This window comes from Octopus sinensis, linkage group LG3 (assembly GCF_006345805.1).
Source record: "Octopus sinensis linkage group LG3, ASM634580v1, whole genome shotgun sequence".
NCBI classification, from domain to species: Eukaryota; Metazoa; Mollusca; class Cephalopoda; order Octopoda; family Octopodidae; genus Octopus; species Octopus sinensis.
In genome coordinates, this window is record NC_042999.1 from 137,436,686 (window position 1) to 137,451,950 (window position 15,265).

Below are 15,265 nucleotides of genomic sequence, written 5' to 3' on the forward strand. Positions count from 1 at the left end.
AGGGCATCCAGCCGTAGAAACATTGCCAGATCAGACTGGGCCTGGTGCAGCCTTCTGGCTTCCAAAACCCCAGTTGAACCGTCCAACCCATGCTAGCATGGAAAGCAGACGCTAAATGATGATGATGGGTGTCACATTACTAAATACTAGATCCCTATGTTTGTTTAGACTGCCTGGTTTAACACCATCACTTTGGCCTTTTTTTATTTTTCTAGTATTTACACAAAAACAGTTGTATCATAAGGCTGGTCCAGATAAAAAAGTGGGGAACAATATATCAATTTCATTTTTTTTTTTTTCACATATGAGAATAGGATGAAAAACATGCATTTTTGCATCATATTCTTAATTTAAAAAACTGTTTTTTGAATTTATATTAAAAAACAAGAAATAAAAACAAACCATTGAAATTGCATAGGAGGTACCTTTGTTTACTTATATTGAGCAGTAAATACAAAAATGTACAAAAGATTTGTTGAGGTTACAAAATAAAATATAAAAACCAAATGAAAACAAAATACATAAAGTCTGTGTATCAAGCATTTCTTTGTGGAGGAGGAAAAAAACTGAAAAAAAAAAAAATCCAACAAACTCAGGCAAACAAATACAAATTTTAATAAGATAAAATATTTTGGTAAACCAGTTTGGAAAATGATTCATTTTGTGGCACTGAGATATGAAGAAGGTTCCAGGTTATGAATAAAATGAATTACAGCACCAAAGTCAGAAATGTAATGCAATGTTTGTGTGTATTTTTACATATATATTACACACTCATACAAAACATATGTACAAATACATACATGCACAGACACACTATATATATATATATATACATATACATCCATATATATATATATATATACACATCCATCCATATGCATATACATACATCCACACATGCATGTATACATACATATGTCTAAACACACACACACCTAAACATATATATACCTACAGGGTGGGTGTAAAGTAATTAGGCATTAGAAATTGCTTATAGAATTTTTAGTATCACTAAAGTCATGATGGAAACATTTTTTAAACAGACAAAACTACATCCAGAGACAATAAAAAGTTGTCTTGCAAAGCTGATGACCATGGGCTCTGTGAACAATGTGAGAAGTGATCGTCCAACCACATTTTGATCATGGCAACAATGGAGAACATGGCAACAGTGCAGGAAATGTTTAATCGCAGCCCGCTAAAATCAACACGTCAAGCAGCTCATGAAAGTAGATTAACAAGACACACAATACGTATGGTGTTGCATAAAGAACTGAATTTCCATCCATGGAAACACCATTACGTACCGGAGTGAAAACCTGAAAACTGTGACCATAGAATGGAACAGCCTCCAAGTCCAGATCAAACTCCATGTGGTTTTTAACCTGTGGGGTTACACAAAAGAGGAGGTGTACAAGACAAAACTTCACACACTGAAGGACTTGGAGACAGATTCAGGAGGTTTTCAATGATATCCCAGATGATGCCCTTCAGGAGGTTGCTCATTCCATCCCTGGCCACTTGAGGAAACTGGTTGATGCCACCGGTGCTTACATTGAAATATGAAGATTTACTTTCATTTTCCCATGTAATAAAGAACATGGATTACATTACCAATTTTTAATACCTACTTACTTTTCACCCACCTTGTGTGTATATATATATCATATACATACATCCATATATATCATATACATCCATATATACATATCATATACATATATATATACATCCATATATACATACATCTGTATATATATATCATATATATATACATACATCTGTATATATATATATCATATATATATACATACATCTGTATATATATATATCATATATATATACATACATCTGTATATATATCCACACACACACATATATATAATCTTTTTGTTTTCAAAGAGAGGAAAATACTCAAAATCAAAAAAGCCCCTCTTTACTGCAGATATAGAATATAAAAATTGTGAAAATTATTAGAATGACAAGAACCAATGACACTTTTAATATGTCTATTCTAATATCATAATCTATTGTATTAGATCAAATGTAATATTAATCAACGATCACAATTTTATCTCCAAGACAATTCTCTAGGATTAATCTAATACTGAATCACTTAATAAATCATTCTTTTAATTATGAATGAGACAGATGAACTATTAATTAAAACTTAAATGTCTAAAAGGGAAGACAAGAAATATAAATAATGATTTCAAATTTTGGCACAAGGCCAGCAAATTCGGGTGTGGGGTGGGGGAATAAGTCGATGACATTGACCCCAGAGTTTAACTGGTGCTTATTTTATCAACCCCAAAAGGATGAAAGGTAAAGACAGCCTTGGTGGAATTTGAACTCAGAATGTAGAGATGGATGAAATGCTGCTAAGCATTTTGCCCAGTGTGGTAATTATTCTGCCAGCTCACCACCTTAGTACTATATAAATAATGATGACAGTAATCGATTCTTAGGCATAGGACCCATTTTGTGTATGGTATTTGGCGATGAATTACAGTCAGTTGCATCAACCATAGCACAGTATGATAGCTGGTTTCATCGAGTCTGGCAGGAGGAAATGCAAGTTAACTCAAGTGAGGTTTAAACTAAGATAATTTTTCTGACTGAATTAGAAAATTTTTATACACTATTTATATTATATCTATGTAACATTTCAATCAGCGTGGTCTCAAATTGTTATCAGGTGTCTTATTTCTGGATATGTTACTATTAAACAGAGTTTGAATGATGAATCTCTAGTTTATTTCTAAACTAAAGTGTTGGGAACTATATACAAAGTGATCAACACAATATAGTTGTAAATACTGTAAAAAATACTTTTTTCATATAGATTATTAGCTTGAAAAATTATCATATATGTACAGTCTGCATATTGATGAGTGCATACATATAAGTATATAAGGGCGGGGTAGATTTTAAAATATTTTAGAAGTTTTTGAGAGGTTCAAAAGTGAATTACTAACAAAGTTTTACTTTATTACTAACAAATATCCAAAAACAGAACGAATTGGTGAAACTGATCATTAAAATTAACTGCTTAGAAATCAACTAACAAATATATTAGTCAGTAAACTAAAGTATTCTATAAATTATTCAGAATTAAAATAAGTATTTTTCTATAAGGGTGTTGCTGGTGGGTAGAATCACAAACTGTAAACGGGTAAAATTGAAGATGAAGTTCTAACAAAAAAAAAAAAAAAAAAGGTAAACCCTTTCATCACTACATTTTTAATTTCTAGAAAGTCTGTTTTAGTTAATTTACAGTGTAATCAAGACTGATGGAGAACAAATTTAATAAAGCATTTTTAATTGTATACATTTGTTTTTTTTTTTTCTTGACACAAGGCTGGATCTGATCAAACAGATGAGCTAAATTCCAGCTATGACCATCTCATCTATACAACTGCACTGGTGTTGGCCAAATGAAATCTTTTTCATGTTTTAAAAAGATTTTGCCTTGTGACTCTAAATATGAACTCTAATGTGAGCAGTTTTGGTAAATTGGTATAAAAAAAGATACCAGAGAGAGAGGAGGTAGAGACATCATAGGGGGAACGATAAGAAAACACTGGTCTAAAGATAACAAAAGGAAAAATGTCACACATTACTGTATAAAATTTGTGGTATTAGAACACTGATTATTTGAATTTGCAAAGCTTTATTAGATGAAAGAGGTTAGATATTTTAAAATACAGAGACAAAAAGAGAATGTAAAATTGCATAAAATTAAAAACAAAAGTTGTTTAACTTCCAATATGAATTTAAAAATTGAGAGATAAATGTTTGTAAAAAATATATCACATTGTGAAAGGCAGATTTTAAACATTTTTTTTTTCATCAGGAAGCATTGCCAGGGGTATTAAAGGAAGGAATTATCTATTTATTTGTACAATATACTGTTATGTGGGGAGGAGAATAGGACTGGATTCAAAGCAAATAACAAATATAGTACAACATCAATTGAGAAAAAAAAAACAATTTTTTTTTTTTTTTGGTTTTACCTGAATACATTAACTTTCAGAATAGAATACAATAAAATACTGAGAGGTTCGTGGTTCATTTTTTGCTTTTTTTTATGATTAATTTTGATTTTTTTTTTTAAGTAAAAAAAGTTATTAACATTTTTCATTGGAAGCACTTTAGAAAGTCTTAAGTTCATAAATAGAATTAAGTATTGGGTTATTGCTTATTGGAAAATGTTAGAAATGTTTATCCATCAGAAAGTTGCAGCTGCAATAACGTAACTATTAGTATAGCTATGATAGCAACAAAAACTTCTTTTGAATTCACTTAGGCAATATTCTTAATATAAGTTAATAAATTCCTGTCCGATCATTATTTAACTGCAGTTAGGCCTTGCAAGATAAAACTTAAATTTTCTTTTTAAATAACAGGAAATTTACTTGAGACATGTAGATTGTTTCAACCAACTCCAAACTGTACTTTCTAACAACCATAAAAACACTCGAGATTAATCGATTGATCCCAGTATTATTTATAATTATATAAAAAAAGAAAAAAAAAATGGTAAAAACATCACAGAAGAAGAAATTGCTTTGTCATTTACTTCAAGTTTGTATTACAAGTTGTCAAATATTGATTTCTAACTAAGGCAAAGTTGCATATTTTAGATGAGGTGGAAATTAAAGTTCCATTTTTCTAAAAGGCATTTAGTGGCATTCATGAAGTGACAAAGAAGACAAACAGTACTGTAGACTTAGCTTGTCTGTAGCTTAGATATTGTTTCATCCTCTACAAGACTTACTACTACTGTACTATCAAGGAAGGTTTCCTAGTACTGATAGAAAGGTGTATAATCAAGTGATTTAACAACTTCAGTATAAACAGATGTGGAAGAGGACCAAATTACTTTTAAAGTGGTAGACTTAATCTGTTGCTTCATTTAGTACCACCATCTGGTTTATGGATGTCTTTAGTAGAGTGCATTCTGTTGCAAAGTTTTACACTGGCTCCCTAATCTGAAAGGAGTTCTTCCCATCAGTCTTGGAGTCCCTGAATGAGTGCTACTTTGCCTCCTCTGACTGAATCATTAAAAATAAATTTTAAATTGGTAAAAAATTTTTATGTAATTAAGATAAAACCACCCAAGTCTTGTACCTATTTTACTGACCCCATTGGAATTTGAAACAGAGAAATGAAATTTTATTCTGAAAGGTAATTTAGTTGAACACTACCATTTCTACCACAACACAGCCTCACAAGTATTTATATTTGCAACAATGACTGGTATGTATGTAGTTATTTATGGAGTTTGTTTTATCTATACTACCAGAAAAAAAGGACATTTTATTTAGCCATTGCTCTTACAAGAAAACGAAGAGATTTAATTTGTGAAACTGTTTTGAAATATTGGGTGTTGAGAAAGCTCCTTAATGATAAATGGTACGATCAAACAGTTTATAAACACATAATCCTCGTAAAGAAAAGATGGCAATGTCACTTTGTATTTTTAACTTAAGCTCAACACAACAAATTTGGAGTTGATTACATTGACTAGGTATTTGACTGCTACCTATTTTATCAATCTGCCAAAAAGATGAAAAGCAAAGTCAACCATAACAATATATGAACTTGGAAGGCAACAAAATACCATGAGATATTTTATCCAAAACTATATATTTCTCTATTTCACTAACCTATGTATTGCATACAGACAACTGTCTGTAAATTCAAATTGGAAGCAACAAAATTCTGAGAGGCTTAAAGAAGTTAACTTAATTATTTCTAATTCAATAGAAATGGATATGACAGCTTGTAAGAAAAAGGTGGAGAGAACTTGTCTTTAGCTTAGCCTTATAAAACATATTGCATATACATAAACTATGAAAGCAGTAACAATGTATTCAAGAATAATAATGACAGGCTTAATGCCATCCATAGATAGAGTTGATTAAATCAAGCCAGGACTTGACTGTTGCTTTGCTTTTCAGCCTTCTGGAATTAATAAAATAGTCAACTTCAGAATGTAAAAGGGCATGACAAAATACCACATGGCATTTTGTTGGATGCTGTACCAATTTTGATACTCCACCATCCTAGACAACAACGATGATGATAAGAACATCATACTAAATTATTCAAAATTATGACATTAAAGTTTAAATGGTACAAAAAATATGTTAATCATGTGAAATTTTAAGTGAGCAGTTTCTTCAGAAAAGAAATTGTAATGGAGGGATTGAATGCAAATAATTGATAGCTGCAGACATTATTCCATTCGATGCTTCACTAAGCAACATTGAATGAAATATGCACAGTTTTATTTAAGATGTTTGTGTACACTTGGACATGGAAAGACAATACGCTGCACAAGTTGTCTTGAGAGAAGAAATTTTCCTTACAAACAATATTTTCACTTGAGATAACTAGTGCAATGTATTGCTTTTCGATGTCTGAATGTAAACAAACATGTTAAATAAAACTGTACATAACTATATTTTATATATATATTACTCACACACACTGTCATAAATTATATGATAATATCGTAAAAGTAACTAATCAGTTGCTTTGTGATAATTTCCTTTAAATATGAGGAGCATTCCAAAGGTTTTGAGACTTTTTTGGGAGAGGCAATTGTATGTATATTGTGATGAATAAGTTAGCAGTTAAAATTTTAATGTATTATAATTATATGTTAAACTTCTGAAAGTAAGATATCACTGTTTGTGGCAATTCAGTGGGATAGCTCAGACTTTATAATTTAACTTACATGCTACAAGAAACGTTGATTTTTTTTTTTTTTAATATAAGTTCAACTTGATTAACTGTCTAAATGTCTGAGACATGTTCTTGATAATAAGCTTGTAATTTTTAAAACCATTAACCTCATCTATACAAGTGAGAGATGTTTCGATACTATGCTTTGGTCAGTGAGTCTTATTGTCATGTGGGTGTAAAAAGTAAGATATTTTCTTCAATAAAGATGAAGGTGTTAGTCTAAAGAATTATGGTTCTAAGAATTATACTTCTAAAAATCAAAAAATAAATTGGCATTAAAAAAAAAATTTCAAAAATGTTGCTTCAGTGTCTGTTCTATTTTTTAATCATGTATAAATGGGCGTGTGTGAGAAGAATATGCACACATACACACACCTGAAAGTTCAGACATAAGATACTTCTCTCTAAAACATTTGCCATTGTAATTCAGTACAAAATTTCAAATATAAACCATTTGATATGTACTATATATATATATATATAAATTGGGTGGGTGAGTGGGGGAAGTCATGGAAATATTGGCTACAACAAACAAAATGAAAAACCAAAATTAAAAATACATACTTCAAGAATTGTGTGCAAGTGTGTGTATACAAAACATTAAAATAATATCAAAATTATGACATTATTTTTCAGTGAATAATGGAGGGAAAACAAATGGTTTTCTTGTTTTTTAATGTAAAAATGTTGGGACAAGCAAAACATTTTCTATGAATTTTTCTAAGCACCAAATATTCTGGGAACTTTCAAGGATATGTTTATGGAATAGCATCTTTTTCGTTCGATAATATTCTAGTAATTCAAGATGTCATGTTTGTTCTTCTCGATTGTACAAAGTATAAAGAAAATATTGTCACATAAAATGGAATATAAAATTATAAAACTGGGAGAATAAATTTGAAAAATATCAACTCGCTAAAAAAGAAAAGAAAAAAACAGATTCAAGGGGAACAACCCATCATTCTGCGTAGCATTTGTTGGTTGATTCATGAGAAAGTGACGAATAATGGAAATAATGATCATGACTGAGTTACTTCCCTTGCAATACACCTTGAAATGAGAAAAAAAAAGACAACCGTATATATTAGGTGACGATAACACACAGTAATCGTTTGATCGGATACAAATAACCCAATCGCTTTCAAATCACTACAGTCTTTATATTAATAATACAAGTAAGAACACATTGAACATAATGGTCATCCTAGATCTGCTCATTTAGAGTTGATGTGGGACTTACATCCTTTTATCTAAAGAGAAACCTTGCAATCTTTTATGCAGAGACTAGAATGACTGCCCATGCAGTCGCTTCACTTAGAAATAGCAAGCAAATCTCTCTCAGATAACATACCACCATCTTAAACGAAAGCTAATTGGATTATGTAGTAGTCTCTTACAAAACCTTTTTTTCCAAATTTTAAGCCTCAAAATTAGGGCGTTTCCTATACACATTAAAATACAGTATATACACACGTATGTACATATGGGTGAGTGTATTTTACTGACTGTTTGCCATTGCATCACGTGATACTTCTGATCTTCTGAGGAAATATATCTGGTCATGGAGAAATATTACTTACTTAGAAATGGTGAGGGTTGGTATTAGGAAGGACATCTAGGACGGAATTTATTGAGGCATTCAATAACGTCCGTCCAGCCCATGCAAACATAGAACAGTAGATGTTAAAAGAATGATGAAGAAGCTAGTTCTCCAATACTTTATCCAATTAGCCATTTCATTCAAGTGGGGTAACAGTACGAATAAAAATAATCCCATACATCCCAATATAAAGAAACTTCAATCAGGAAATAATTATAAACTAGAGTATAGGAATTAATTAGGTAGTAGTGAGAAAATAGAAGGAACAAATAAAAGTATTTTCCGCATAACTAAATCCATCAACACATTACATACATAAGTATTAGATACAAACAAACATAAATAAACCCCCCACTTCCCTGTCAGTTTCATAACTATTCCAGTTGTTCAATCAAGTGACTTAATTATTGAATTAGCTTCTAAGTGGCTATGTATTCCACAAGTGTGTGCATTATTAATTCTTAGACGTAATCAGTGTCACAATGACAAGGTTACCTCACAGGCTTGGCTGACCCAAAGCTATATAGTATAAGAAACTTATTCAGTGGTATTGAGCGCAATATCTCATTATTATTGCAACACAAACTTTTTTAATGTCTTGGCCATATTTGCACCTACTTTTTATACATACACACACAGATATATAGACATTCAAGCACCATCCGAATGTGGCCGATGCCAGCACCGCCTTGACTGGCTTCTGTGCCGGTGGCATGTAAACAGCACCAACCGATTGTGGCCACTGCCAGCCTCCCCTGGCACCTGTACCGGTGGCACGTAAAAAGCACCCACTACACTCACGGAGTGGTTGGCATTAGGAAGGCTATCCAGCTGTAGAAACACTGCCAGATCAGACTGGAGCCTAGTGCAGCCTCCCGGCTTCCCAGACCCCGGTCAAACCGTCCAACCTGTGCTAGCACAGAAAATGGACGTTAAACGATGATGATCATCATCATCATTTAAATATCCACTTTTTTGTGCTTGCATGGATCACATGGGATTAATTGAAGCAAATTTCCAAAGGCTGAACGGCCTTCTTGTCACCAACCCTCATCTGGTAATAATCTTTTCACCTATCAAACAGTAAACAACTCAGACATTGTTACACTGTGAACTAAAACAAATACAATATGAACCTTTTGTTTTCAATGATTGCACAACATGTTAAGACATATCAAGCAGCACTGACATGCTTTTTACAACTGACTGCAAGTAAAGGCCAAAACTTGTATTATTGTTTACAGTCAGTAAACATGCATGAAGATAAGGGGAAAATACAAACCCCATTCACAAACAGACACACGCAATATATGACAGACTTCTTTAGTTTCTATCAACCAATTTCACTCACAAAGTATTGGTTGACCCACAATTGTATATAGAATGCCTGCTGACAACAGTCAGGCAACAGAACCGAACCCCTAACCACATGTTTCCAAAATGAACTTCTTGACCACACAGCTATGCCTGTGCCTATACAAACATCTATTTTACATTCAAATCAAAAACAAAATATTTGTGAAAAAGAAATTCACCAAATGGAATAAAAGATTCAGTAAAGGAAGGAAATATAACTTACCAAATTGAAGTTGTCATTCATGAAGGCATACTCAGAGATTCCTGAAAGACAAAAGAACAGAAATACTAATGAAAATGAAACTAATGAAATAATGAATGATAAAATGAAAAATATTACCTTAAAATAAATTACTGTATTGATTTTATATATTATGTAACTACACAACTGGCACCTGTGCCAGTGGCACATAAAAGCATCCATTACACAAAGTGGTTGGCATTAGGAAGGGCATCCAGCCATAGAAACCATGACAAATCAGACTGGAGTCTGGTGCAGCCTCTCTGCTTACTGGCCCTGGTCAAACTGTCCAGCATGGACAATGGATGTTAAATGATTACAATGATGATTTATATATGTGTGTGTGAGATCGTTGCCAATGCCGCTAAACTGGCTCCTCTGCAGGTGGAACATAAAATGCACCATTTGAGTATGGCCGTTGCCAGCACCGCCTGACTGGCCCTTGTGTTGGTGGCACATAAAAGCACCCACTACACTCTCGGAGTGGTTGGTGTTAGGAAGAGCATCCAGCTGTAGAAACTCTACCACATCAGATTGGAGTCTGGTGCAGCCATCTGGTTCACCAGAACTCAGTAAAATCATCCAACCCATGCTAGCATGGAAAGCGGACGTTAAACGATGATGATACACACACACATTTTCTCTTCTCTTCCTGTCTCTATAACTCTTTCTCTTTCACACTGCATATATATGACGTGTAGGGTTTCATTACTTATTGACTGCTACCAAGCCTAGCATGTGCACTTGTCCTACAGTCTTACGTTAATTCTCCCTCTATCTCACTCTCTCTCTCCCATATATATATAATGAAAGACATCACTGGAGAAATCAGCAAAACAATCAACATTTATTTACATCAACTATTATAATGCAAAGTATCATCATTATTATTACTACTACAATTCACAAATGCATCTGGAAATGAAATAAATTATCTCAAGAAAACTGTTTTTAAATTGTAATCAAAAACTGAAATTAACAAAATAAAATAAAATATTGTAAAAACAAACCTTTGCTTGCGTTATAAGATTTTCCCTAAGTTGATAAACATCCATTTCTGAAGGGAGCATTTGATGTTCGGAAGACAATTGTCCTTGTTCCCATAAGTGAGAATATAGTTCATGGTCCGTAATGCTGATAGGGCTACTGAGATCATTGACAATCCTTTGTGTTGGTGCTAATCTATGGAAAATATCCAGTGCTTCACTATAGATGATAACAGAAAAAGAAAAAAATTTATATATATGAATATATATGATGATGATGAATGTCATCATATATATTTGAATATTAAATACTGACTTCATAGTATGACATATTTTACAGATAATGTTCAGTCATGTTCAATTAAATTTCTTAAATCACATCCATACCTCTGTAGTCTTTTTCATAGATTTATTTTACTTTGTAATAGCATATTATTATTATATATCAAAGCCTTACATCACACATTTTCAATTTACTCACTAGTACCCTTTACCACTCTCAGAGTATCTGTGAGCAAAGGTTATAGAGGTATAACTAAAGATTTTGATACAAAATAAAATACAAGACTATTACAAATTAAAATAAATATTGAAAATCATAATATATACATTTTAGATGGCTAACATGACTACTACAATGTAAGTATCAAGGTATCTATGTGTAGTTAAATGGATATCATCACTACTACAATGTGAGCATAATATGTTAAAGAAAAAAGTAGTCAGAATTGTGTATTAACTATTTACTGAGTGCTTTCATCCCCTTTAGGGATTTGTCACGAATTGTTGATGACTGTCATTAAAAAGATTACTGCATACCATAGTAGAGATTAACAGATTTCATTCTGGTTGAGTCAGTCCCTTGCTACTCTGAGTTTTATGTGTGGCTGCAGAGTCTTCAGGCATGTTATGACTGTTGTAACATACCTGAAGACCCTATGCACCCACATGCTAAACTCAGAGTAACGAGAGACAGAAGTGACTAAAATTGTGTGTGTGTGTGTGTACAGAGATAGAGAGAGATGAGGCAAATAAACAAATAAAACTGCTTAGGCTAGACACATAATATACATATATATATATATTCATGTCAATAGAGAGGGACAATGACTGAAGATATATTTATATATTCACATATATTTATATATATTAACAGAACATATTTACAGAGTACAAAGACACCGAAAACTGAGGAAAGAAGGTATGGCATTTCAGGTCCATGCATCACTATCTCCATATCTGCTCACCTGATTTCTCGTATAACTACTCTTTACTCTGCAGACTTAGTCCTTGATAAAGATTTTAGAGTGTAAGTCCAAATCTTTTGAGCACTATTGTTCTCTATATTGAGCATCTCTGGATCTCATCTGTTGACTCTCTCTCATATGTGTGTGTACACGCACACATATGCACAGACATGTACACACAAAAATGTGTTAGTTTGTTTACGACCCCTAACTTAGCAAGACATACAGTAAGTTCTGGGATCACTGGGGTAGATTTATTTGACTAAACCCTTCAAGGTGGTGGCCCAGCACGGTCACTGTCCAATGACTGAAACAAGTAAAAGATATGTATACACACACACATATATATATGGTTATATGTATATGTATAAATATATATGTATTCGTGTGCGTAATATATATGTATATTTGCACCAACAGGCACATCACATGATGTTCCACACATCAGGTATCACAGAGCAATACGAGATGAAGCGTTTTGCTCAAAAACACAATGAAACACTCGGTCCAGGAACTGAAACAATGTTCTCATTATTGTGAGTGCAACACCCTTAACCACTGAGCCATGTGTCCTTTCACACACATATAGAAAATGTATGCATATATAGATAGATATATGTTGGTGTATAAATACACACAAACATATACATACACACATTCAGATATATATATTTCTATGTTTGTCTGTGTGTCTTCATAATGTTAGTGACATTGGTTTATGGCTAACATAAGTTACCCAGTACCTCAGTTGTTGCTGACCAGTGGAATAATGTATTGAAATCAAGGACATCCTGCCCTAAACTGCCACAGAGCAGAAATTCAAGGGAAGTTTACCTACTGCTCTGTTACTGATATTGCCAACCACCCCGACCATACTGAGCAGCTGAACTGAATATCCCTGGACCAGTGAAGAAGATTACAATGATATTGTGTCATTTTTAGCACAATGTACGTTCTCTCCTCTTATGACTGTTTTATATCAAGTTATAAGAAAAACAATTCAACAGTAAACTGAAGAATCACCCAATACTTTTTAGTAGAGGACTGACCAGGCCAAAACTCTGAGATTGCTGTCGCACATCTCCTTGTAAAAGTTTAATAAATATACAAACATATGTGTATTGTTTCATGTGTATTTTTTTATTTTTTATTTGTGTCAGTCATTTGACTGTGACCATGTTGGAGCACCACCTTTAGTCAAACAAATCAACCCCAGGACTTATTCTATGTAAGCCTAGTACTTATTCTATAAGTCTCTTTTGCTGAACTACTAGGTTATGGGGGATGTAAACACACCAGCATCAGTTGTCAAGCGATGGTGGCAGGGACGAACACAGACACACAAACATATACATATAATATATATATACGACAGGCTTTTCAAATTTCTGTCTGCCAAATCCATTCACAAGGCTTTGGTTGGCCCGAGGCTATAGTAGCAGACACTTGCCCAAGGTGCAACGCAGTGGGACTGAACCCAGAACCATGTGGTTGGTTAGCAAGCTAGTTACCACACAACCACTCCTGTGTGTATATATGTGAAAAGATACAATAAAACTGCAAGGATAGTATTAGAAATATACGAAAACAAAAGTGAAACAAAATTTTTTAAAATAGCTTCATATATCATTTAAATTAGAGTTGGGGAAACCCCCACCCGTAGGCACAAATGCGCCTGCAAGCCCATTTTACTGCACCCACAGGTTGGCATACTCATATGTACAGAATATAGTCAATTTTTCAATTATAATATTTATACAATACTCGTATGCCTTTTTGCGACAGGTCACATTTCCACTATGACTTAAAATGGTTATGCTCAATCAGAAAATTGTCCAGTAATTGCCATTTGAATGGAAATTTTGTTTTCACTATAAAACACATATTGCTAAGTTTGTACCACCTCCTTGAGACTCAACTAAAATCTAGCTAAAAAATTTAGAATACCTCATGAGTAATATAAATGTCCTAAATTCAGCAGCAGCATTAATGAAGATGTTACGTGTTAATTTAATGTATTAAACTTATCTTCATTAATGTATATCAAATTATATATAGATATATATATATATATATACAAAATTTACCAAGATATAAGTGTTAGAACTTATGATCTGCCTGCAGACCTTTTTTTCTTTTTTGGGGAAATTTTTGCACACCACACTGAATCCCCACCCCTGATTTAAGTACTAAAGAAACTTATGAATCATTGTACATACACCCCCATACATACATACATACTAGAAATCAAAAAGCAAGCACATCATGCGGCAAACTTGAGATGATGCTATGCCCAGACAGAGGTATTATAGCTTACACAAAAAAATCAGTGTTTACAAGACATTCATACTGACAACACTCTTGTATGCTTGCGAAACATGGGCAACTCATAGTAGATACATAAAAATACTTGAGAGATTCCACCACAAATGCCTCAGAAGAATACTGAAGGTGAAATGGGAAGATCTGCTGTCAGATATATATGGAAATGCTTCAGAGGGCAGGCTGTGCATCTTTTGAATTACAGTATAAATTAAAATGCAATAAGCAGAGCACCTTGTATGTCTGTCAAATGTAAGGCCACTCAAACGGTTATTTTATGGGGAATTACAATTTGGAAAATGATTTCAATATTAGCAAAAGAAACAGTACAAAGACTGCATTCATGACAACTTAATGAAATTGAGAGAAAGTAACTGATAGAAACAGATGGAGATAAAAGATGATGCTGTTCAGAGACATGACAAACATCATAAAATAGGGAACAGCAAGCTTAGACAACAAGCTAGTTTTTCATTTTATATCCTGTCACTGACACTGAAGGCCTAAATTCTATACTTCTGTAGAAAATTTGCACTTTCAGCCAACATAGAGGAGACAAGTGAAACTCATTAGATTGTCTTAGTTATAATTTAAGTTCAGAAGCATGTTTTGCTATATTTTATTTGTTTTGATCATTGGAATATGGCCATACTGGGGTACCATGTTAAAGGGATTTAGTCAAACAGGTTCCTTCCCCACCAGTACTAAGTTTTTTTAAGTCTGACATTCTATCAGTGTCACCCCACCACCCTTG

At 33.0% G+C, this 15,265-nt stretch overlaps 1 protein-coding gene across 4 annotated transcripts in view; it reads right to left on the reverse strand.

The window, feature by feature from the left end:
- Positions 1-3,265: 3,265 nt before the first annotated feature.
- LOC115209797 (zinc finger protein 628-like) overlaps positions 3,266-15,265 on the reverse strand; it is a 67,615-nt gene continuing 55,615 nt past the window's right edge. For 3 of the 4 annotated variants that reach the window (XM_036501367.1, XM_029778343.2, XM_036501368.1), the window contains exons 3-5: positions 10,967-11,162; positions 9,939-9,979; positions 3,266-7,809 (exon numbers count right to left, since the gene is read on the reverse strand). In XM_036501367.1, the coding sequence (XP_036357260.1) occupies positions 9,956-9,979; positions 10,967-11,162 (220 nt within the window). In that variant the 3' untranslated portion in view covers positions 3,266-7,809; positions 9,939-9,955. Of the gene's footprint in view, positions 7,810-9,938; positions 9,980-10,966; positions 11,163-15,265 lie in introns of those variants that run through there. The other variant, XM_036501369.1, reaches the window with a different exon arrangement.